Source organism: Saccopteryx leptura, chromosome 9 (genome assembly GCF_036850995.1).
Source record: "Saccopteryx leptura isolate mSacLep1 chromosome 9, mSacLep1_pri_phased_curated, whole genome shotgun sequence".
Classification (NCBI taxonomy): Eukaryota; Metazoa; Chordata; class Mammalia; order Chiroptera; family Emballonuridae; genus Saccopteryx; species Saccopteryx leptura.
This window is the reverse complement of record NC_089511.1, coordinates 23,862,017-23,886,413: the sequence shown is the minus strand read 5'-3', so window position 1 is coordinate 23,886,413 and position 24,397 is coordinate 23,862,017. Positions and strand designations below refer to the sequence as shown.

At 43.3% G+C, this 24,397-nt stretch overlaps 1 protein-coding gene across 2 annotated transcripts in view; it reads left to right on the top strand.

The window, feature by feature from the left end:
- LOC136381307 (ATP-dependent RNA helicase DDX19B) overlaps nucleotides 1-20,567 on the top strand; it is a 34,637-nt gene extending 14,070 nt beyond the window's left edge. For both annotated transcript variants that reach the window (XM_066349867.1, XM_066349868.1), the window contains exons 3-12: nucleotides 252-305; nucleotides 2,349-2,484; nucleotides 3,216-3,308; nucleotides 6,175-6,277; nucleotides 6,802-6,916; nucleotides 10,905-11,082; nucleotides 11,468-11,705; nucleotides 12,196-12,358; nucleotides 12,822-13,013; nucleotides 13,408-20,567. In XM_066349867.1, coding sequence (XP_066205964.1) covers nucleotides 252-305; nucleotides 2,349-2,484; nucleotides 3,216-3,308; nucleotides 6,175-6,277; nucleotides 6,802-6,916; nucleotides 10,905-11,082; nucleotides 11,468-11,705; nucleotides 12,196-12,358; nucleotides 12,822-13,013; nucleotides 13,408-13,469 — 1,334 coding nt within the window. In that variant the 3' untranslated portion in view covers nucleotides 13,470-20,567. The remainder of the gene's footprint in view (nucleotides 1-251; nucleotides 306-2,348; nucleotides 2,485-3,215; nucleotides 3,309-6,174; nucleotides 6,278-6,801; nucleotides 6,917-10,904; nucleotides 11,083-11,467; nucleotides 11,706-12,195; nucleotides 12,359-12,821; nucleotides 13,014-13,407) is intronic.
- Nucleotides 20,568-24,397: the final 3,830 nt, after the last annotated feature.

Here is a 24,397-nt window from a genome sequence, read left to right as displayed (position 1 = left end):
ACAAGGACATCAGAAAAGCAAATGACAAGTAAAAAAAAAGTTCAATTATGCAAATGAGATACAAAACCAACTTTTATTTCATTGGTGAAAATGCATTATACCAAAGGCTGGAAGTACTGGAGTATCTGCACATTCCCTGATCCCCTAATTTTTGTAGGTAGTATTTCTAGTGTCTCGTAGATTTTGAATTGTTTCAGCTGTTGGGTAGGGGATGTAATTTTGAATGACAGCCCACTTTGTGTCTGATAAAGGTGCTGTTGTCAAGACCAATGCTAATGCAGAGAAGACAGATGAAGAAGAAAAAGGTAATGCCTGAGAGCTATACACTAAGGTTCTACAACCTAAGAGAATGAATTAAGAGGCTTCATTTTTAAACCCAATTTGGCTTTAATTTAATTGAAGTCACAGTGAATAAAAGTTTAGCGTATTCATTGAAGAAGGAATTCTAATTGTTTACATTTTAGAGAAATTTTAATTTGAACTGATGAACTTCAGCAGCAGAATATATTCCCTGAATGATTATTTATTTTACAGGGCATTATAAAAGAAATTTTAAGTTGCATCCCCAATGTCTAATAAAAGTAAACAATGATACAGGTACTTTGACACATTTAAAATGGATATTAAGCCGGACGTGTGGTGGTGCAGAGGATAAAGTGTTGACCTGGAACACTAAGGTCGCCAGTTCAATACTCTGGGCTTGCCTGGTCAAGGCACATATGGGAGTTGATGCTTCCTGCTCCTCCCCACTTCTTTCACTCTCCTCTCTCTCTCTAAAAATGAATAATAATAAAATAAAATGGATATCAATATGCAAACAACTTATATGATAGTAAGATACAGACTTTTTTTTAAATTTTATTTATTCATTTCTATTATTAGAGAAAGAGAGAGGAAAGAGATAGGGAGAACAGAGGAGGAGCAGGAAGCATCAACTCCCATATGTGCCTTGACCAGGCAAGCCCGGGGTTTCGAACCGGCGACCTCAGGGTTCCAGGTCGATGCTTTATCCACTGCGCCACCACAGGTCAGGCAGTAAGATACAGACTTTAATTTCTTTTTTTTCGCCTGACTTGTGGTGGTGCAGTGGATAAAGCATCAACCTGGAATGCTCAGGTTGCCGGTTTGAAACCCTAGGCTTGCCTGGTCAAGATACATATGGGAATTGATGCTTCTTGCTCCTCCCCACTCTCCCTCACTAAAAATGTATAGATAAAAATTTAAAAAAATAAAAATAAAGAGGAAGAAACAGCCTGACCAGGCGGTAGTGCAGTGGATAGAGCTTTGGACTGGGACACAGAGGAACCAGGTTTGAAACCCCAAGGTTGCTGGCTTGAGTGCAGGCTCACTAGCTTGAGCATGGTGTCACTGGCTTGAGTGTGGAATCATAGACATGACCCCATGGTCACTGGCTTGAGCCCTAAGGTCGCTGGATTGTAGCCCAAGGTCCCTGGCTTGAGCAAGGGGTCACTCACTCTGCTGTAGCCCACCCCACCCCCAGTCAAGGCACATGTGAGAAAGCAATCAATGAACAACTAAGTTGCCACCACGAAAACATTTTTTTTTTTTTTTTTTTTTTTTACAGAGACAGAGAGTCAGAGAGAGGGATAGATAAGGACACACAGACAGGAATGGAGAGAGATGAGAAGCATCAATCATCAGTTTTTTGTTGCGACACCTTAGTTGTTCATTGATTGCTTTCTCATATGGGCCTTCAGCAGACTGAGTAACCCCTTCCTGGAGCCAGTGACCTTGGGTCCAAGCTGGTGAGCTTTGCTCAAATCAGATGAGCCCTTGCTCAAGCTGGCGACCTCGGTGTCTCGAACCTGGGTCCTTCGCATCCCAGTCCAACGCTCTATCCACTGTGCCACCACCTGGTTAGGCTATAACGAAAACTTGATGCTTCTCATCTCCTTTCCTATCTGTCCTTATTTGTCCCTCTCTCTGTCTCTGTCACACACACACAAAAAAACAAGTCATATTTTAAAAATTCTGGTTTTTTAATTGTTGTGATATATTTTTTAATTATTTTAAGTTTATATTAAGTGCAAATTGGGGAGCAAATATTTGGGTCTAGAGGAATAAACAACCTCAGGAAAGGACAGTTGTTAGGAATAGAGTTCTGAAGAATATGCAGCCCAAATGGATGATGAGTATCTTTAATAAAACAAACTCATTTATAAATCAAAACTATGACATACCTTGAATTAGAAGTCCCAGTATAATAATATTGCTTAAAATACCAATAGCAACTAAATTCATATGAGCTCATGGTAGATTTCGTGGACTTTTAATTCTATTTTTTTTTTGTGGACTTGTAAAATTCTTTGCTGTCTTTTTCCTGACAGAGGACAGAGCTGCCCAGTCCTTACTCAACAAGCTGATCAGAAACAACTTGGTCGATAACACAAACCAAGTGGAAGTCCTGCAGAGAGATCCAAACTCCCCCCTCTACTCAGTGAAGTCTTTTGAGGAGCTTCGTCTGTGAGTATTTACTTTCTTCCTCTCCCCTTTATGTTTAGATAGAGATCTTAGGCCTGTTATATATATTTTTCACCACACTGGAACATTTAGCTAACACAAGTTTCATTTTAAAAATTCAGCTGCTTTGAGCTATTAAGTCTCCCAGTAATCTATAAAAATGTTATCTGCATTTACACATTGGGCTCAGTTAAGCATAGTTCAAGTATTGTTAATTATACGCTGTGGGTAACAGCACTTAAAAAAAGAAAAAAGACCCTGGCTGGTTGGCTCAGCGGTAGAGCGTCGGCCTGGCGTGCCGGGGACCCGGGTTCAATTCCTGGCCAGGGCACGTAGGAGAAGCGCCCATTTGCTTCTCCACCACCCCCCCCCTTCCTCTCTGTCTCTCTCTTCCCCTCCTGCAGCCAAGGCTCCATTGGAGCAAAGAAGGCCCGGGCGCTGGGGATGGCTCCTTGGCCTCTGCCCCAGGCGCTAGAGTGGCTCTGGTTGCGGCAGAGCGATGCCCCCGGAGGGTCGGTGCCGGGTGGATCCCGGTCAGGCGCATGCGGGAGTCTGTCTGACTGTCTCTCCCCGTTTCCAGCTTCAGAAAAATACAAAAAAAAAAAAAAGAGAGAGAAAAAAATCCTGCAGATATATAACTTCTTTCCTCAACCAAAGAGACTGACTTGCATAGCTTCTTGCCTTTTGCTTAAGATGAAGTGGAGACTGACTTGCACTGTTAACTGTTTTTCTAGGAAACCACAGCTTCTCCTGGGAGTCTATGCCATGGGCTTCAATCGTCCGTCCAAGATACAAGAGAACGCATTGCCTTTGATGCTTGCTGAGCCGTATGTGTCCTGACATAACCCTATCCCATTTTCAATTTTCTACTTTTTAAAAACTTTTATTTAAAAATACTTTTATTATTTTAAAATACAATACTAGTACTACATGCTCATTTTAGAAAAGTTAGAAAACAATGAAAAAATAAGAAAAATAATAATTTGTAATTTCTCCTCCACATACTATTAATATTTGAATAGAGACTTCTAGACTTTTTGCTATATAAACTTATATATATATATATATCTTGAATGGTTATAAAATTTTTATATGCTTTTTTTTTTTTTTTTTTTTTTTTTTTTTTTTTTTTTTGTATTTTTCTGAAGTTGGAAACAGGGAGGCAGTCAGACAGACTCCCGCATGCGCCCGACCAGGATCCACCCGGCATGCCCACCAGGGGGCAATGCTTTGCCCATCTGGGGCGTTGCTCTGTCGCAACCAGAGCCATTCTAGTGCCTGAGGCAGAGGCCATAGAGCCATCCTTAGCACCTGGGCCAACTTTGCTCCAGTGGAGCCTTGGCTGCGGGAGGGGAAGAGAGAGACAGAGAGGAAGGAGAGGGGAAGGGGTGGAGAAGCAGATGGACGCCTCTCCTGTGTGCCCTGGCCGGGAATTGAACCTGGGACTCCTGCACGCCAGGCCGACACTCTACCACTGAGCCAACTGGCCAGGGCAAATTTTTATATGCTTTTAAAAATTTTGCCTGACCTTTGGTGGCGCAGTGGATAAAGCGTTGACCTGGAAATGCTGAGGTCGCCGGTTTGAAACCCTGGGCTTGCCTGGTCAAGGCACATATGGGAGTTGATGCTTCCAGCTCCTCCCTCCTTATCTCTCTCTGTCTCTCTCTCACCCTTTCTCTCTCCTCTCTAAAATGAATAAATAAAATAAAATTAAAAATTAAAAAATTTATTTACATGATCACTTTCTGTGATGGTAAATATACATTTATATCATTCATATACACCATGATTTTATTATATGGATATATAAAATTTGTGTTAAATGTAGTCAGCAAAAACCAAACTGTGTTCTAGAAGACCAGAATGGTACAATTACTAAGGTTGTTTTCTGGTACAATGCTTCTCACATTTTCATAGCTTATGTATCTCATAGGAATTTATTAAAATGCAAATTCTGATTCCAGTAGATTAGAGGTAGGAACAGAGAGGTTCACCATTTCTAGTAAGCTTCCAGGTGATAGCTGACCATCTATAACAAGCCTCTAAAGCAGCAATTTTCAACCTTTTCCACATCGTGGCACACATAAACTAATGACTAAAATTCTGCAGCACACACACAAAAAATATTTTTTGCTAATCTGACAAAAGAAATAGGTATAATTTCTCTCTGTAAATAATTTTGATTCATTTACACCAGATAGCTATTGTGTTGACTTTGGTCTTTTCTTTTTTTTGACAATCTAAGGGAAAGAGGTCAGTGCCCCTGACTAAATAGTCAAATACTGTATTGCATGTTTTAAAAGTTTTTGTGGCATACCGGCTGAAAATCACTGCTCTGGAGCATGAGGAACTTTTTATAAAAATTGATCCTTACATTATATATGATTATGTAAAATTCTGGATAAACCCCTAAATCCTAAAACTCCTTCTCATATTTGTCTAAAAATAGATATTTTAGGTCTTTTTGTTTTATTTTTAGTGACAGAGACAGAGAGAGGGACAGATAGGGACAGATAGCAGACAGGAAGGGAGAGAGATGAGAAGCATCAATTCTTCATTGTAGCACCTTATTTATTGATTGCTTTCTCATATGTGCCTTGAGGGGGGGGGGCGTGTGTGCTACAGCAGACCGAGTGACCCTTTGCTCAAGCCAACGACCTTGGATTCAAGCTGGTGAGCTTTGCTCAAACCAGATGAGCCCGTGCTTAAGCCAGTGACCTTGGGGTTTCGAACCTGGGTCCTCTGTGTCCCAGTCCGATGCTCTATCCACTGCACCACCACGTGCATATTTTAGGTTTTTATTTTCTCAAAGTTTTCTTTGTTTTGTGTCATAATAGTGACATTGTTTCAAAATGGTGTCTTTTTATTTTTAAAGAGAGAGAGAGAGACAGTAAGGGAGATGAGAAGCATCAATTCTTCATTGTGGCACCTTAGTTGTTCATTGATTGCTTTCTCATATGTGCTTTGACCGGGGGGCTCTAGCTAAGCCAGTGACCACTTGCTCAAGCCAGAGACCTTGGGCTCAAGCCAGCGACCTTGGGTTTCAAGCCAGCAACCATCGGATCATGTTAATGATCCCATGCTCAAGCCAATGAGCCTGCACTCATGCTAGTGAGCCCGTGCTTAAGCCTGCAACCTCAGGGTTTGAAACCTGGCACCTCAGCATCCCAGGTCGACGCTCCCCCACCAGTCAGGCAGATGGTGTTTTTGTTTTTTTTGTTTTCTGTTTTTTGTTTTCTGTATTTTTCTGAAGCCAGAAACAGGGAGAGACAGACAGACTCCCGCATGCGCCCGACCGGGATCCACCCGGCACGCCCACCAGGGGCGACGCTCTGCCCACCAGGGGGCGATGCTCTGCCCCTCCAGGGTGTCGCTCTGCCACAACCAGAGCCACTCCAGCACCTGGGGCAGAGGCCAAGGAGCCATCCCCAGCACCCGGGCCATCTCCACTCCAATGGAGCCTTGGCTGTGGGAGGGGAAGAGAGAGACAGAGAGGAAGGAGGGGGTGGGGGTGGAGAAGCAAATGGGCGCCTCTCCTATGTGCCCTGCCCGGGAATTGAACCCGGGTCCCCCGCACGCCAGGCCGACGCTCTACCGCTGAGCCAACCGGCCAGGGCCAAGCTTTATTCATTTTTTATTAACTGAAAGGATACTTGTGATTTAAGCCCCTAAACAGTGTGCTTTCTTGTCCAGCCCACAGAACTTAATTGCCCAGTCTCAGTCTGGTACTGGTAAAACAGCTGCCTTTGTGTTGGCCATGCTCAGCCATGTAGAACCTGCAAACCGGTATCCCCAGGTAAGAGATGGGTGAAGTTGGTTTTTCTGCTAATGTGTAGCTAGAAGGGAAATGCCATTTGATGGGTTAAAAGCCACATCTTGTATTACTTTTTACATAAACTAGAGCCCCTTAAGTTGGGCACAAACAACATAACTGATGTAGTAACAACAGAAACCCTGTTCCCTTCCGTGGTTTGCCAGTTCTGGGATACTGCTGATAAAGTTGAGAACTTTCTAAGGAAGTGAAAAGGAAGCTAATCTCCTATTTGAATTTCAGATCCTTGTTCACTTGTAGGTTTTGGAACTCCACGGGCCAGCAAGTCTTTTCAAGTGTCTTTACCCAGCCAGAGTTCTGACCCCTAAGAATTCTAACTTAGGACTTTGAAGTTTAAAGAATCATATAGTGTACACTTTATATATTCTTTCCTTCAGTCTTAGCTGGAAGAATAATTATTAAATTATTATTAAATAAATAATAAAAAATGGTAGTTCCTCATTGTAGAACTGTTGTCTTGAATTCTCACCCTGCACTCTTCCTACCAGTGTCTGTGCCTCTCCCCAACGTATGAGCTTGCCCTTCAAACAGGGAAAGTGATTGAGCAGATGGGCAAATTTTACCCTGAACTGAAGCTAGCTTATGCTGTTCGAGGAAATAAATGTGAGTATGAATATGTGATCCTAATTCATTAAGTTAATAACTTTTTTTTAAGATTTTTTAAAATTTATTTATTTTAGAGAGGGGCGTGGGAGGGGGAGAGAGAGAGAGAGAGAGAGATGAGTGAGGGAGGGGCAGGAAGCATCAACTCCCACATGTGCCTTGATCAGGCCAGGAGTTTCGGACCTGCCACCTCAGCATTCCACGTTAACGCTCTATCCACTGCGCCACCACAGGCCTAAAAGTGTTTCTTTATGGTTCTTTTGTTTTGAACCAAGATCAAGTCAGTGTACATGCACTGCATTTGGTTATTGTGTTTAAGTTTCTTTCACTCTAGAACAGTCCCCTCACATTCTCCCCACCATTAACATTTGACTTTTTTTTAATGTTTATTTTATTGATTTTAGAGAGAGGGGAAGGAAGAGAGAGAGACAGGAACATCAATCTGTTACTGTATGTGCCCTGAGCAGGGATCGAACCAGCAGCCTCTGTGCTTTGATATGATGCTGTAAACAACTGAGTTATATGGCCAGTATACATTTGACATTTTTGTTTGTTTTTTTACAGAGACAGAGAGAGAGTCAGAGAGAAGGATAGACAGGGACAGACAGACAGGAACGGAGAGATGAGAAGCATCAATCATCAGTTTTTTGTTGCACATTGCAACACCCTGCTTTCCTTTTTTATTCTTTTTTTTTTTTTTTTTGTATTTTTCTGAAGCTGGAAACGGGGAGAGACAGTCAGACAGACTCCCGCATGCGCCTGACCGGGATCCACCCGGCCCACCCACCAGGGGCAATGCTCTGCCCACCAGGGGGCAATGCTCTGCCCCTCCAGGGCATCGCTCTGCTGCGACCAGAGCCACTCTAGCGCCTGGGGCAGAGGCCAAGGAGCCATCCCCAGTGCCCGGGCCATCTTTGCTCCAATGGAGCCTTGGCTGTGGGAGGGGAAGAGAGAGACAGAGAGGAAGGAGGGAAGGGTTGGAGAAGCAAATGGGCGCTTCTCCTATGTGCCCTGGCCGGGAATCAAACCCGGGTCCCCCACACGCCACGTCGACGCTCTACCGCTGAGCCAACCGGCCAAGGCCGCGACACCTTGCTTTCTCATATGTGCCTCAACCGGCCAGGGCCGCGACACCTTGCTTTCTCATATGTGCCTCAACCGGCCAGGGCCGCAACACCTTGCTTTCTCATATGTGCCTTGACCGCGAGCCTTCAGCAGACCGAGTAACCCCTTGCTCAAGCCAGTGAACTTGGGTCCAAGCTGGTGAGCTTTTGCTCAAACCAGATGAGCCCACACTCAAGCTGGCGATCTTGGGGTCTTGAATCTGGGTCCTCCGCATCCCAGTCCGACGCTCTATCCACTGCACCACCGCCTGGTCAGGCCATTTGACTTTTTTTCTTTTTCTTTTTTAATGAATTTATTGGGGTGACATTGGTTTACAAAATCATATAGGTCCCAACCATACAACTCAATAAAACATCATCAGCATATATTCACACAGATGGTTCTTTTTTAAATACCTTTACTTTCTTTCATTTAGTTCCCAAAATCACTTTGCATCTGACAGCTGTCAGTCTGTTCCATGTATCCATCCACTTGACTTTTTAAACACACCTTTTTGGGCCCTGGCCAGTTGGCTCAGTGGTAGAGCGTCGGCCTGGCGTGCAGAAGTCCGGGGTTTGATACCCGGCGGGGCACACAGGAGAAGCGCCCATCTGCTTCTCCACCCCCCCCCCTCCTTCCTCTCTGTCTCTCTCTTCCCCTCCCGCAGCCAAGGCTCCATTGGAGCAAAGATGGCCCGGGCGCTGGGGATGGCTCCTTGGCCTCTGCCCCAGGTGCTAGAGTGGCTCTGGTCGCAACAGAGCGACGCCCTGGAGGGACAGAGCGTCGCCCCCTGGTGGGCATACCGGGTGGATCCCGGTCGGGCGCATGTGGGAGTCTGTCTGACTGTCTCTCCCCGTTTCTAGCTTCAGAAAAATACAAAAATAAATAAATAAATAAACACACCTTTTTGCTTATATTAAAATGTTCCTAATTCTGGATTTAATTGCCTAATTTCTTTTTAATGTTGTTAGAAGTGCAAAACTGTTCAAGAATGTTCATGCAAATAACTCTGGGAGCTTATTTTTATTCTTTTTTCTTTCTTCATATTTTTTACTTTTTTTACAACAAACTGATAATATTTAAGTAACGTAAATTTTCTTAGAAGTTTGGTTGAGTCCTATGGAGATTTAACACAAACCTGTGATTTTATGACTCGCTGAAATCTACTCTGTATACAGTGTCCTAAGGTAAAATCAGTTTTGAAAACTAAGATAATAAAACTTAGTAAAATATTGTTGTAAGACTGTTAAAATATTGCAGTTTGGATTTGAGTTATAATGGCAGAGGATTATAAATAATGTTTTATTAGGGGCAGTAATTGTTAACTAAAATAAGCAGCATTTGTTAGTTTTGAATTGATTCAACATTCACATTTGGGCATAATTTTGACTGTGACTACAGGAAGCTTGTATATGTCTGGTGAAGACTACAATTAAAGTATTAAAATTTAACTCATAAGTACCATCTAATTGAAAATAAAGAAGCAAATTCTCCATTTCAGGCTGTGCAGGGCCCAAATGTGTCATGATCTGCCAGGCCTACTCTAAGAAGCACTTTAAGGGAGGTAAATTGTGTCCTGGCTCGATAGCGTGGTTGGTTAGAGCATCATCCTGAAACACAGAGGTTGCCAGCTCGATCCCTTGTCAGGGCACATACAGGAACAGATCAATGTTCTTGTCTCTGGATCTCTCTTTCTCCCTTCCTCGCTCTCTAAAATCAATAAAATAAACATTAAAAAAAAAAAGAGAGAGAGCCTGACCTGTGGTGGCACAGTGGATAAAGCATTGACCTGGAATGCTGAGGTCGCCGGTTCAAAACCCTGGGCTTGCCTGGTCAAGGCACATATGGGAGTTGATGCTTCCTGATCCTTCCCCCTTCTCTCTCTCTCTCTCTTTGTCTCTGTCTCTCTTCTCTAAAATGAATAAATAAAAAAATAATTAAAAAGACAAAAAGAGAGAGAGAGTGTGGTAGATTGTGTTTGAAAAGACAAATCCTTTTAAATGTACCCCATTTATTGACCTGGGCATGGGGCACGTAAAGGTGGCTGACTTCTCTGACATAGATGCTAGGAGAGCTGAGGGGCATTGTGCACCTAGAGTAAGAAGAACTTTCAAAAAGTCTACTTGTTAAGAGATGCAATCCTGGTCTAGTTGGAATGATGCTGACAGAGAAAAAATAATGATACCAGATCCTTGAAAGACAATATAAAATAAAAAAGAATACCACTGAAAGGATTTTTTATCTTCTCATTGTTTATTTCTTCACTATATCTATTCAGCATTTCTGTCTTTCTGTGTGTGTGTGTGTGTGTGTGTTCATTAAATACTGTAGTGATAACTTAACCTTTCCTTAAAATATTAATGCAAACATCAAAATAATTGCATTAAAATACATTATAGCGCCCTGGCCGGTTGGCTCAGCGGTAGAGCGTCGGCCTAGCGTGCGGAGGACCCGGGTTTGATTCCCGGCCAGGGCACACAGGAGAAGCGCCCATTTGCTTCTCCACCCCTCCGCCGCGCTTTCCTCTCTGTCTCTCTCTTCCCCTCCTGCAGCCAAGGCTCCATTGGAGCAAAGATGGCCCGGGCGCTGGGGATGGCTCCTCGGCCTCTGCCCCAGGCGCTAGAGTGGCTCTGGTCGCAATATGGCGACGCCCAGGATGGGCAGAGCATCGCCCCCTGGTGGGCAGAGCGCCGCCCCATGGTGGGCGTGCCGGGTGGATCCCGGTCGGGCGCATGCGGGAGTCTGTCTGACTGTCTCTCCCTGTTTCCAGCTTCAGAAAAATGAAAAAAAAAAAAAAAAAATACATTATAGCTTTAGAATTTCCTCAGAGAACAGAGCTAGCTTTTCCATGGACATACCCATGAAAAACATCTTGTTTCCACAGTGGAAAGAGGTCAGAAGATAAGTGAGCAGATTGTCATTGGAACCCCTGGGACTGTCTTAGACTGGTGTGCCAAGCTCAAGTTCATTGACCCCAAGAAGATCAAGGTGTTTGTTCTAGATGAGGCTGACGTGATGATAGCTACTCAGGGCCACCAAGATCAGAGCATCCGCATCCAAAGGTAGGACTCTGGATCTGGGAGGAACTTCTCAGCCTCCTGAGCTACAAGTAAAAATCTTCTTCTCTGTGTCTCCTCCTGTTCGAGTTGACTCTTCTTCTTTTTCCGGCTGGGTTCTTTGCCTCAGATCCTTCAGACGCATGTGTTGATGGGCCACGTCAGCACTGACCAGACTCCCAGCCTGGATTGAGGAACAAACAACAAACTTAGGGAAACCCAACACCACCCCGTCCCTGCCCGTGTGTGCTTCTGCGTCTTCCCCACAGTGCTCCTCCGCCTGTGCCACCTTCCTGGGGATGCAGACCATCCAATCCTGGGGAGGCTGTGCTTCTCTTCTTTGTTCCAGGGAAAACTCAGTCATGCCAAATACCTGGGCTTTCCCTTGCAGGATGCTGCCCAGGAACTGCCAGATGCTGCTTTTCTCTGCCACCTTTGAAGACTCTGTATGGAAATTTGCCCAGAAAGTGGTCCCAGACCCAAACATTATCAAACTGAAGCGTGAGGAGGAGACATTGGACACCATCAAGCAGTATTACGTCCTGTGCAATAACAGAGATGAGAAGTTCCAGGCCTTGTGTAACCTCTACGGGGCCATCACCATTGCTCAAGCCATGATCTTCTGCCATGTGAGTAGCAGCAGCAGGCCTGCCGGGGAAGGAGCTCCACGGGAAGGTGTTGTCCAGCCCCCTCCCTCTCAGCCAGCTCCACCTTAGTGCTGGGAGGACTAGAATCACTTCTACCTGCCTCAGGGCATACACTCCACATAATATAATGAGTTATAAGGGGAAGACTGAAAATCTGAACCTTCTATGATCCCACTTCTTAGAGATAATGGGAAAAACTCCAAATAACATCCAATTAAATAATGTTAAAACATTAAGAATATATATACTTTAGAAATGAAAATCTTTGGTTGTAACCACATTCTTTCTACATAAACAGTAAGATTATTTAAGTAATTCATACCAAAAAAATCATGTGGCTAAAATTCTATTTGAAAAAGTTTAAGCCTACAGGATTTTAATGTAAATAAATGACAACAAGCCACTTTTCTGCAGGTGTTTTCATTTCTTTTTTTACAGGTATCTTCATTTAAAACAATTCTTTTCACTCCAGACCCGCAAAACAGCCAGTTGGCTGGCAGCAGAGCTCTCAAAAGAAGGCCACCAGGTGGCTCTGCTGAGTGGTGAGATGATGGTGGAGCAGAGGGCTGCGGTGATTGACCGCTTCCGAGAGGGCAAAGAGAAGGTTCTGGTGACCACCAACGTGTGTGCCCGTGGTGAGCAGACAACTTGTCCAGACTCAGGGTAGCGAGAGAAATCCTCATATATGACAAACTCAGAGGTTCAGGAGAGACCGGGTGGGGGTGGGGTGACATTCTTTTCTAGGAGAGACTAGATTCTCTTGGCAAATAAGAACTCTCACAGAAGTCTGGAGACCTGACTTGGTGGAAGGAAACGTACAGGAACTGACTGGTTTAGAATGGCGCCTACTCTCCTTGGGCATTGCTGAACTCCCATATGAGCCTTGACTGGGCAAGCCCAGGGTTTCGAACACTGACTTCATAAATTCGTTAGCACCTATAGAACTCCTCTGGGTTCTGTTAGGTGCCTCTTGTCCCTGAATTCCAGAGCGGGCCCACCCAGACTCCTCCCACCCAAAGCTGGTATATGTGGCCTGTGGGCGAGCAACAGTGATTTCTGTCTCCCGTCCTTACTGTCCTCCACCTCTCCTTTGTGCAGGTATCGATGTAGAACAGGTGTCTGTTGTCGTCAACTTTGACCTTCCTGTGGACAAGGATGGGAACCCGGACAACGAGACCTACCTGCACCGGATCGGGCGCACTGGCCGCTTTGGCAAGAGGGGCCTTGCAGTGAACATGGTCGACAGCAAGCACAGCATGAACATCCTCAACAGAATCCAGGAGCATTTTAGTGAGTCCCTGGGGGTGTCCTTGCCGGGCCCTTTCCTTACGGGGGCAGACCCGGGGGCTGAGAGAAAGATAGGTTGTTCCAAGGCCCTAGAGAGGCTTTGTGTCTGTCCACATTCCTCTCCTTCCTACAATATGGAAATTCTCAAAGAGCACACCTGGAGAGTTCAGTGTTAGGGACTCGAATGACAGTTCCCCCTGTTGCTGTCAGTGTCCCTTTCTCAGGCACCAGAAGCCTTTGGGGTTAAAGGAAGGATGGATGTGGCTAAAGGGAGGGCTCCTTCCCAGCCAGGGCGGAGACCTGTGTGTTTCCTCTCCCTGCCCTGCTGCCCCTTCCCTGGGTGTGTGTCTCCATGGTAACCCCATGTTGATCTCCCCTTGAATCTTTTCTCCCTCAGATAAGAAAATAGAGAGACTGGACACGGATGATTTGGACGAGATTGAGAAAATAGCTAACTGAGAAGCTCCACCCGTCATTGGTGCCCACCCTTGGCACTCCCGTAAATGGGAGACTAGTACAGGCCTCAACAGTCACCACAAAGACGAAGGCACAAATAGAGAGAAACTACCTACCTCATTTTAAATTACGTTTGGACTTGACAAAAATTGTGCAAATGATGGAGGAAGGTAGAAAAATTGTTTACACGACTTTTAAAGATTAGGCGTGAATACACAGAAATTTACCTTTTGGAAATTCCGTCTTGTTTCTGGCCATTGTTACACTACTTTAGATGCTGTAACTAATCCCTTGCTAAGGATCTGTCTCGCAGCCCCTGCCTGTCCTTTGGGTAGGAATGTTCAGGCCAACCTCCAGCTCTGCTGAAAGTGATAGAATAGAGGTGAAGTGGGAACACAGAGAGAGAGGCCCCAAGTAGGAGTATGGGTTTAGGCAGAGGAGACCTCTAAGCTGCTGCTTTGGATTTGGGGTGGGACAGCTCATCTGAGTGTTGTCAGCCCACTCTGTCCTGATGCCCATAGTAGGAAGGGATTTGCTAAGCATGAAACAAAATGCTAAGCATGGACCAAAATGCCAATCTATGACCTTTAGTGTATGCAATTCTGTGTTGCGAGACCATGACCCATTCTTCTCAGAACATGCGATCTGTGTGCAGTGCACATATGACTACTGGTGTGTCCCTTGCTTTTGCTTGAGCAACTCCTATGAAGAAGTCATCATGGAGGATTAGTAGTGGCTCTAGCTTGCTCTAAAACCTGGTCTTGCAGGCACCTGCAGCATCTGTTTTACATCCCTAACATCACCTTGACCTTTTAGTGGCTCCAGGTAAATAAAATGTGATCTGAGGTTTGGATCCTCAGTGAAAATTGTGGTTTCAAGTCCTGAATGGCCAGCCTCAAGGCAGCTCCAGAAGTGATCTGCAGTAGTCACAAATTCTGGCTTTGTCTTCAGATCCCAGAAGGCAAGTTTTGTAAGAGCTGGAGAATGAGTTCAAACATTTGGCATCATGATTGTAAAGGGATACTGAACATATGTGTTCAATGCTTGGAATACAAACAGGTGCAACTAAAAGATTTGGTGAACTATAGCCGTTCATCTGTGCAAGGCAAGAGTAATTGCCAAGACCTTTACTCCATCCTTACTTAGCATCTTTGTGCAGAATAGTCAGAGCAAATAATAGTAATGGGTATTTCCTCATACCTGGCCAAGGTTGTTGGTACCCACTAAGTGACAAAGATGAGATGAAACAGTTGCAAGAGCAACATGAAACACCAGCCAAAGGAGTCCTCTTCTGCTTTGACTTTGATACAGAACTGCCACTTCTGTATCACTTTTGTATCACTTCTATACCTAGGATCAGGCTTGGAAGAGGGGTTTTCTATGATGAGAACTACTCCAATTTCAGACTTTCCTTGTAGGTGTTTCTGTGTTTTAGGGCTAGATCTATCTCCTGCGGAAGAAGACCTCCACTACCAGCTTCCAGGTGGTCATGTTAATCTGACATAGGTACTGCAAAGAGACTGACACTTTGCCAATCCTGCCACATTCCTCCATTGGGCACTTGACTCTATGGAGCCTTCTCTACGCTTCTGGCCAACTCTGGACCACCTTAGGAGTCTTAGAAGAAATTTAACTCCCCCCACAAAGTTCTATGGACCAACCCTGAAATAACTAAAAACAAAGGCAATAATTAAAGAACTACGGAGTCCAAACAGGCTTTAGGCTGTGCATTCCCCCACCTTACAACACGTATAACCCATCTACTGAGAAGCCCTAAAGCTGGGCAGGAAAATGGAAGCAATGTGCTTTAGACTCTTCAATAGTATGAGTAAATAGTTATCTAGTGGAAATCTAGATCATAGTTCTCAATCTGGGCTTAGACCCCAGAACTCACGGGATGGGTTTTGTGGAGTCTGAAGTATCTGCAGTTTTTTTAGTTTAAAAACATTTTCTTGGGGAGGGAGACTCAAAGCAATGTGTGTTTTAAAAAGTTAAGAGTCTCTGTTTTGGATGGCTCTGGAATGTCACCCCAGTGCCACTGCAGTCCATATTCCTTCACAGATCATATTCACCGCCACCAGTGCGTGGCTCCCAGGGCTCACTGGACCACAGCTACCTCTGTGACCTTGTCCAGTTTTGAGATATCAGTGATGTAAAAATATATTGAGCCCTTGGTGAACTTCAGTCCCCAGAGTTTCTTTTACTATTTTTAGTAAGTTCCTATATATGGATATATATAGTAAGTTCCTATATATGGATAACCAGAGAAATTCACTTGGGAAAAGGAGATTTTGGTCCAGTGGAAGATTCTGGATGTTCATTATCCACAAACAATGGATTTTACTGGTTATTTTGAGTGTCATTTGTTGGCTGTCTGCATAAGAACTAATCAATGTTTATGTTTTATTTACTAATATTAACTGAACTTAATTGTGACATTCATTTTACTAGTATTAATGACTATAAAAAGAAAACAGCATGTTTGGTTACTGATATTAGTAATCATGCACAAGTGAAGACTCATATATTCCATAAGCTAGTCATCACCTTATATTACTGTTCCATTTCAGAGCTGACATTGCTCCAACATGAGTAGTTGGGATGGCTCCATAGGCCAAGGGCCCAACTAAGTAGTTGCCAGAGGGCTGCTCACATTCCTTTTTTTCCTGATGATAAACCAGAGGATGCTGGCTGACTAATAAGAAAGAGGTAGATGCCAGCAAATACAAAGTCCTTACATTCTATTTTTCTAGTCTTAGGAAAGAAATAAAAATAGGACTTGGAAAGAGCTCTTTTCCCTTTGTTGTTCTCGTCACTTACTATTTAACTTGAAGGCCATTTCATTCAAAGTACCATTGGTATTCAGAAGGTAAGGATTTCTGAGGTAAGAAAAGATTCATGCCTGACCAGGTGCTGGCGCAGTGGATAGAGCGTTGGACTGGGATGTGGAAGGACCCAGGTTCGAGACCCCGAGCTCGCCAGCTTGAGCGCAGGCTCATCTGGCTTGAGCAAAGAGCTCACTAGCTTAGACCCAAGGTCGCTGGCTCCAGCAGGGGGTTACTCGGTCTGCTGAAGGCCCGCGGTCAAGGCACATGTGAGAAAGCAATCAATGATCAACTAAGGCGTCGCAACGCGCAACGAGAAACTGATGATTGATACTTCTTATCTCTCTCCGTTCCTGTCTGTCTGTCCCTATCTCTGCCTCTGTAAAAAAAAAAAAAGAAAAGAAAAGAAAAGAAAAAAGATTCATGCAGGAGTAGAATTTACTTATGAAGGAAAGGTGGGATTTCACCAGGATAAACACAGTATACAGAAAAGGTAGTAAGTAGTAAGGTAAGCAGCATAGCCATGTGGGCAGAGAAAAGTCTAAGGTGGAAAATGGAGAATTGATTGAGCAGTATTTGGAGTTAGTAGTAAATTATCATAGATTCTCAAAACACAGGAAGTAATGGAATCATCATTTTTTGTGTGTGTGGGGGACTTATTTAGCACAGTGGTTGGCAAACTCATTAGTCAACAGAGCCAAATATCAACAGTACAATTGAAATTTCTTTTGATAGCCAAAAATTTTAAACTTAAACTATATAGGTAGGTACATTGTTACTAACTTAAATTAGGGCCGACCAACACCCCCGTGTGTACCTGCACACCCGCACGTGGTATTTTGTGGAAGAGCCACACTCAAGGGACCAAAGCTGCGTGTGGCTCGCAAACTGCGGTTTGCCGACCACTGATCTAGTAAAATTATATAGAATATGCTGGAGTTGGAAAAGGTTGGCATCTGAGAAAACAAAAGATTATTCCATTAGTCCCATCACACAGTGAGTGCCAGGGTTTCATTGGTTGTACTAAAAATGCAGAACTGGACTGGAGAGAGATTACAGAGGAAGAATGGCAGACTTTTATATCGATTTACTCTTGTTAGTCCAAAGAGGATTTGTGACTCAATAATTAAATGCACTATACAAAATAATTCTGGGGAGAAACCTAAAGAGAAGGTTTGGAAAGAACAGATGACATCAGGATTGAGTCACAGCCTGTCACTTTTGCAAGACAAGACTGGTCCCTCGCCTTCACCAATACCACCCAAGCTGTTGTAGATCTCAGGGACTCTTCAGGTTTCTCCTGGTCTGGGACATAGATATCAGTTCTTAAGAACCCCCTGCAGCTTTACCTGAATTTGCTTTTCTGATTGCAGCATCTTCCAAAAATGATACAGTGGAGGTGAGGGGACATGAGGGGCTGATGCTAGAAGACTCCAGTGTTCTAATGCTGAATCTGGGACAGGGCTTTCCCAGGCTAACTTCAAACACCTAGTGGGAAGTGAGAGGCCTGCTGGGGGTATGCTTGGAGGATGTTTGTCTCACTCCTACTTTATACCCTCTCTTTCTTCAGCCCCTGCTCTTGGATGCTTCTGCCTTGGCTTAGAAACGGTTTTGGTATTAGTATTCAGCAGAGAAAGGGGGTTCTCCACAGTACTAATTACATAGTAGTTCTAAAAGTAAAATGAGGTGGCCCTGGCCAGTTGGCTCAGTGATAGAGCGTTGGCCTGGCGTGCAGAAGTCCCGGGTTCGATTCCCGGCCAGGACACACAGGAGAATCGCCCATCTGCTTCTCCACCCCTCCCCCTCTCCTTCCTCCCTGTCTCTCTCTTCCCCTCCCACGGCGAGGCTCCATTGGAGCAAAGATGGCCCGGGCGCTGAGGATGGCTCTGTGGCCTCTGCCCCAGGCGCTAGAGTGGCTCTGGTCGTAACATGGCGACGCCCAGGATGGGCAGAGCATCGCCCCCTGGTGGGCAGATGGTCGCCCCCCCTGGTGGGCGTGCCAGGTGGATCCCGGTCGGGCGCATGTGGGAGTCTGTCTGACTGTCTCTCCCCGTTTCCAGCTTCAGAAAAATACAAAATAAATAAATAAATAAAATAAAAATAATGAAAATAAAAGTAAAATGAGGTATAGAAGTAGGTGGAGGAAAGAATATTAAATGAGGCTTGACAGTGGTGGTTGTTTGGTATGTCAGCTGCTCAGATGACACACCTCTTCTGCTTTATTAGTATCTAATAGGCAGAGGTGGTTGGGTGGCAGACCTTTCTTTTGTGTAGCCTTACTGCCCAGGATTACAGCCATTTCCTTCTCCCAGAGGAAATGGGGTGGGGGTTGTTTAGATGGAACTCTCCTAGAAATACTAGTACACATTTTGTGAGTCTTTGCAACTGTTCCATTATATCCTCAGCCATGTTTCCTGTCCTTGGAATTCTCCAGTTGGAGAAAAGCCATAGTCTTGGGTTCTACCCCTAAATCCCTGAAAGCAAATGTCTCCACACTTAGACTTGACAGAACATGAGTTAGCCCCTTAGGTTGTGTGGCAATGTGTGCTAGGTGTATTGTTATCTGGTCTGTGTTCCTCTTGGACACCAACAGCTTCTAAATTTACATGAAAATCATCCTGATAAACCAATGTCATTTGAGCCCAGGTTTAACAACAAATTAACAACAAAACAGGTTCCAGTGTTTCAGTATTGCTTTGTTAATTTCTAAAACAAGGAGGGCTATCCTAGAGGAACAAATTAAATATTGTTCTATTTATATGATTTCATATTTAACATCAATGGAGAGGACAGCTTCATAAAAATCTGCAATGCCTCCGGCCTCATAGATCATTAGTTCTTTCTGGTTAACTCCCCTGCTCTGTTCACGGACCGTTTCAAGCCTCACCTCAAACTTTCAACCCCATTACCAACCTCACTGGCTTCAGGCTGGATGCCCTCTTTGGGATATAAACGCTAGCAGAGGGGAGGAATTGGTAACCCTGGCAGAGCTGCTCCAAACAGGCTGACCGGTTTCGTAGTTCAGTTGGATCCTTATCCTAGACCTTCCTGAGCAATCAGCTGGATTAAACATGTCAATCAGCATTCTGACAAGTACAGGCCATGAAATAATAAAAATAAATTTCAGTAAACATCCTACAAATCCAATGCCGCCAAAATCCTACTTCAAGTTCCCTGGTGACCATATTTATAGCTCTAGGAATTGTGTTTCAGTGGAAGCAATGTATTGTAGGAATCACCATCTCAGTTAGAGTAGCTACACTTTGTAATGAAATAGCAATGGAGAGAAGGCGTTGGGAACCCAGACTTCAACCTTTGCTCTTTAGACCTCTGCCACAAAGAACTTCCAATTGAGTTTTCTAGTGTTGCTGCTTTTGATTCTGATGAGTTTTGCTGTGTAGACATTTGAAATAGAAGAGTAAGAGGGGGAAGTGCCTCAAAATCTAGTTTTGTGTCTTTTTAAAAAAGTGATTATGGGCCTGACTTGTGGTGTTGCAGTGGATGAAGCGTCAACCTGGAACGCTGAGGTCGCCAGTTCGAAACCCTGAGTTTGCCTGGTCAAGGCACATATGGGAGTTGATGCTTCCTGCTTCTCCCCCTTCTCTCTCTCTTTCTCTCCCCTTTCTCTAAAAATGAATAAATGAAATCCAAAAAGTTTTTTTAAATTAAAAAGTGAGTACAACAATATTAAGACAGAAGGAGCATTTTCCCTCAGAAGACCAATTAGCAGTCTCCCCTGGGATCGCTGCTCGACATGGAATTAGACTCTGGTGCTATCTCCTAGCAGTAGTTTACTAATAGCGAAGATACTGAGAATTGGATTAGTTCTTTGGGAAGATGACATGGTATTTGGGATTCTCATTTCTGTAGCATAGAGTACATGCCTTCTGTTTTAATGAGTGGTTAAGAGCTGAGAAAACATTCTTAGCCCCCACCCCCTTTTCTACAGTACAAATAAATTTATTACTACCAGCATTTTTTAACCTTTGATTTTTTCATTACAATTGTGTTATGTTTCATTTTTTAATTGACACATACATAGAGTGTAATAAACAGATGTTAGGTGTATAATTCTGGATATTAACAATTGTATACACATGTGTAACCACTACTCCAATCAGGATACGGAACATTTTCATCACCCCCAAAAGTTCCTTGGTGCCCTTGCAATCAATCCTACTCACCACAGCCCATCCCCAGGCAACCACTGTTCTGATTTGTATCATTATAAATTAGATCTTCCTGTTTTGAATTTATATAAATGGAACTGTATACATGTACTCTTTTTGTGTCTGGATCTTTCACTCAACATAATGTCTGAGATGTGAAATCACTTTTTTGTGTTGTTGCATGTATCAGTAGTTAATTTCTTTTGCGTTTTAAATCAATGTTATTGAGAGGTATAATTTATATTCAATAAAATGACATTTTAAATACAGGCATACCTCACAGATATTGCGGGTTCAGTTCTAGACCTCTAATAAAGCAATATCACAATAAAAACGAGTGGCAATCTTTTTGCTGATGGAGGGTCCTACCTTCAGTTTGAAAAAAAAAAACACCTGTGAAGGACAATAAAATTAAGCACAATAAAATGAAGTGTACAATTCTACAAGTTTTAGCAAATTCATACATCTATGTAACCCAGGAAGTGACCATTTCTATCACCCCAGGAAGTTCCCTTGTCTCCTGCCCAACCTACCCCTTCCAAAGGCAACCACTGTTCTATTATCATTACAGATTTCACTTTTTTCATATTCTTAAATCTTATATAAATGGATCATATAATATATCTTTTCTATGAAGTTATTTGTTATTTATTGGGGTAACATTGGTTAATAAAATTATATAGGTTTCAGGTGTACAATTCTATAATACATCATCTGTACATTGTATTGCATATTCACCCTGAGTCAAGTCTCCTTCCATCACCAGTTATCACCCCTTTACCCTCTTCTACCTCCTCCAACCCCAATATATCTTGTGTCTGGTGTAAAGACCAAGAAAAGATCAGAATGTTTAAAATAACAGGATATAGGCAAGGCACTAACAGAACAGGGAACTTAAGTGTACAGGCAGGTCCTGTCCCTGACTGTTAGGAATGCCATGACCAAGGTTGTTCAAGATACTGACTCACTGACCACACAACAGTATACGTGTTTAGACTTGCAGAATTTTGAAAAATTCCATTCCATATTTGGGTTGTTATGCTACATAATTATGAATTAGCCAATAGCTAACCGCTACATTTGCTTCTATGAACTGCTTGCTTGCTGAGCTTATAAAAAGACTTAGCTGTAAGCGCTAGGTGCGATTCCCATCTGCAGCTCCTTGTGAGTACGGTGTCTCTGGACATCAGGGAATTCGCCCCTGCGTAGGTTAAACTGGCCAATAAAGAAACATCTATACTCCTGAAAGTCCCCGACGTTTGTTCTTGTACCCGGTGGATGTTACATCTGGCATCTTTCCTTCAACATAATTCTTTTAGGTTAATCTATTTCTACATGTGTATCAGTAGTTTGTTCCTTTTTATTGCTTGTAGTATTCCATTGAATAAATACTATAATTTATCCATTCTCCTGTTGATGGACATTTGGGTTGTTTACATTTTGGGGCAATTATGAGTACCTGTTATGAACATTTCTATACAAGTCTTTTTGTGGACATGTTTCATTTCTCTTGGATAATAAATAGGAATAGAATTGCATATGTTTAACTTCTTGAGAAACTGCCAGTTATACAAAACCATTTTGCCATTTTACATTCTAGATTTCTATAAGAAGTATAGTTGCTCCTGACAAAGTTTGTTTGCTTGACCAAACTTTAGTCAGGCTCCTGATCCTTCTCTTAGGCCCATCTGTGCACTTCCTTGTACAAACCAGTTTTGTTTTTCTGGTTTTTTTTTACAGAGAGTGAGTCAGAGAGAGGGATAGTCAGGGACAGACAGACATGAACGGAGAGAGATGAGAAGCATCAATCATTAGTTTTTCATTGCGCGTTGCAACACCTTAGCTGTTCATTGATTGCTTTCTCATATGTGCCTTGACCGCGGGCCTTCATCAGACTGCGTAACTCCTTGCTGGAGCCAGCGACCTTGGGTTCAAGCTGATGGGCTTTTGCTCAAACCAGATGAGCCCGCGCTCAAGATGGTGACTACAGGGTCTCAAACCTGGGTCCTCTGCATCCCAGTCTGACACTCTATCCACTGTGCCACCGCCTGGTCAGGCTACAAACCAGTTTTAGCAAGAACATCCCACCCTTGATATCTGCTTATTCTCAGTATCTGATCATGTTCTTCTTCCATCCCCCAGGTGATGTCTGATCAACCCTGAATTCTCCTCAGTGTTAAGTTGGTTTAACCAGAACTCCTCTACCCCTAATGTCTTCTCTTAGAAATTTTTTATCCATTGGACACCCCTCCCCTTAAATTCCCACTTGCCCATGCTCAGTATCACAATGGTGCTGAATAAAGTCTGCATTTATTTAAAAAGACTATATTTTATTTATTGACTTTATACAGAGAGGGGAGTGGAATGAAAAGTAGTTGCTTCACTCTAGCTGTTCATTGATAGCCTGCAGTATGTGCCTTGACCGGGCAAGACTAGGGTTTTGAGCTGGTGACCTCAGCATTCCAGATCAGTGCTCTATCCACTGTACCATCACAGGCCAGGCTAACAAGTGTCATTTTTACTTTTTTCTTTAACATTCTACTTCCTTAACAACACATGGTGGCTCAATCTTTAATTTTAACCATTTAAACGGGTGTGCAGTGGTATCTCATTGTGACTTTGGCATTTCCTTAATAAGTAACGATTTTGAGCTCCTTTCCACGTGCTTACTGACAGTTAATCCTTTTTTGTAAACTATTCAAGTCATTCCCACATTGACATGATGTTGTGATGATTAGAAATGTGTCCTAGAGCAGTGGTCCCCAACCCCCTGGCTGCGGATCGGTACCGATACCGGTCCATGGGTCATTTGGTACTGGCCCGCAGAGAAAGAATAAATAACTTACATTATTTCCATCTTATTTCCATTTAAGTCTGAACGATGTTTTATTTTTTAAAAATGACCAGATTCCCTCTGTTACATCCGTCTGAGACTCACTCTTGATGCTTGTCTCAGTCACGTGATACATTTATCTATCCCACTCTAAAGGCCGGTCCCTGAAAATATTTTCTGACATTAAACCGGTCCGTGTCCCAAAAAAGGTTGGAGACCGCTGTCCTAGAGTACTACATATTGAACTACAATCTCTTAACATCTGTTCATCCATACACTAAAGAACATTTGAGAGTCAAATATGTGTCACGAACTTGTCTAGATTCACTAATCAGCTGACATAAGAAATTTTGCTCTTGTTTAGAGTTCATATTCTCGTGCAGAGAGACAAACCTACAGCCAACAAACATAATGCTTTTAGATGGTGTGGAAATACCCAATGAAGTGTTACCAATTAATGATAAAACATCAGAAAGGAGTTAGGCAATTTATGTGATAGGAATTTGGTGAATTATTATGCCCTTACATTGATAATTATGTGTTTAAAAATTCTTAGCCGTATATAAAAAGGTCAAGTTCTAAATTGTATGTGTACTTTGTTTAGGACTACGTAAACTAACTGTGCTGTGACGGGTATGGAGAAATACGGGAATGACCCAAAAGAAAATAATGACGTTGTATTATATCTTTTGGAGTGGTGGGATTATGAGACGTGGAGGATGGGTGGATTAAGGGTTTCGGTTTCGTTTTTGTTTTCGTTGTCTTACCTGTTAGCGCGTTGTTAACTGTAGAAACTAACATCATGTAGTCCTATGAGACTTTCCTTTGTATAAGGCTTTAGAGTTCAGAAGTTTATACATTTAATGAGACGTAGCAGGTTTGAAAAGAAAACTTGGGTTACTTCAGTGTAAAGTAAAACAAAGAGAAGGCTGAGTTCCACCCCACAACCTCAAAGATTTTAAGACACCAAGACCTCCCCTGAAGTCTGGAGTTTGTGACTGACGGGAGAACGGGAGGCCTGGGGATTGGCCGGCAGGGGTGCTGAATGGTGACGTTTCGCGTCCGAAAGGAACTGACGTCACTTTTCAGCACCACTTCTTCCGT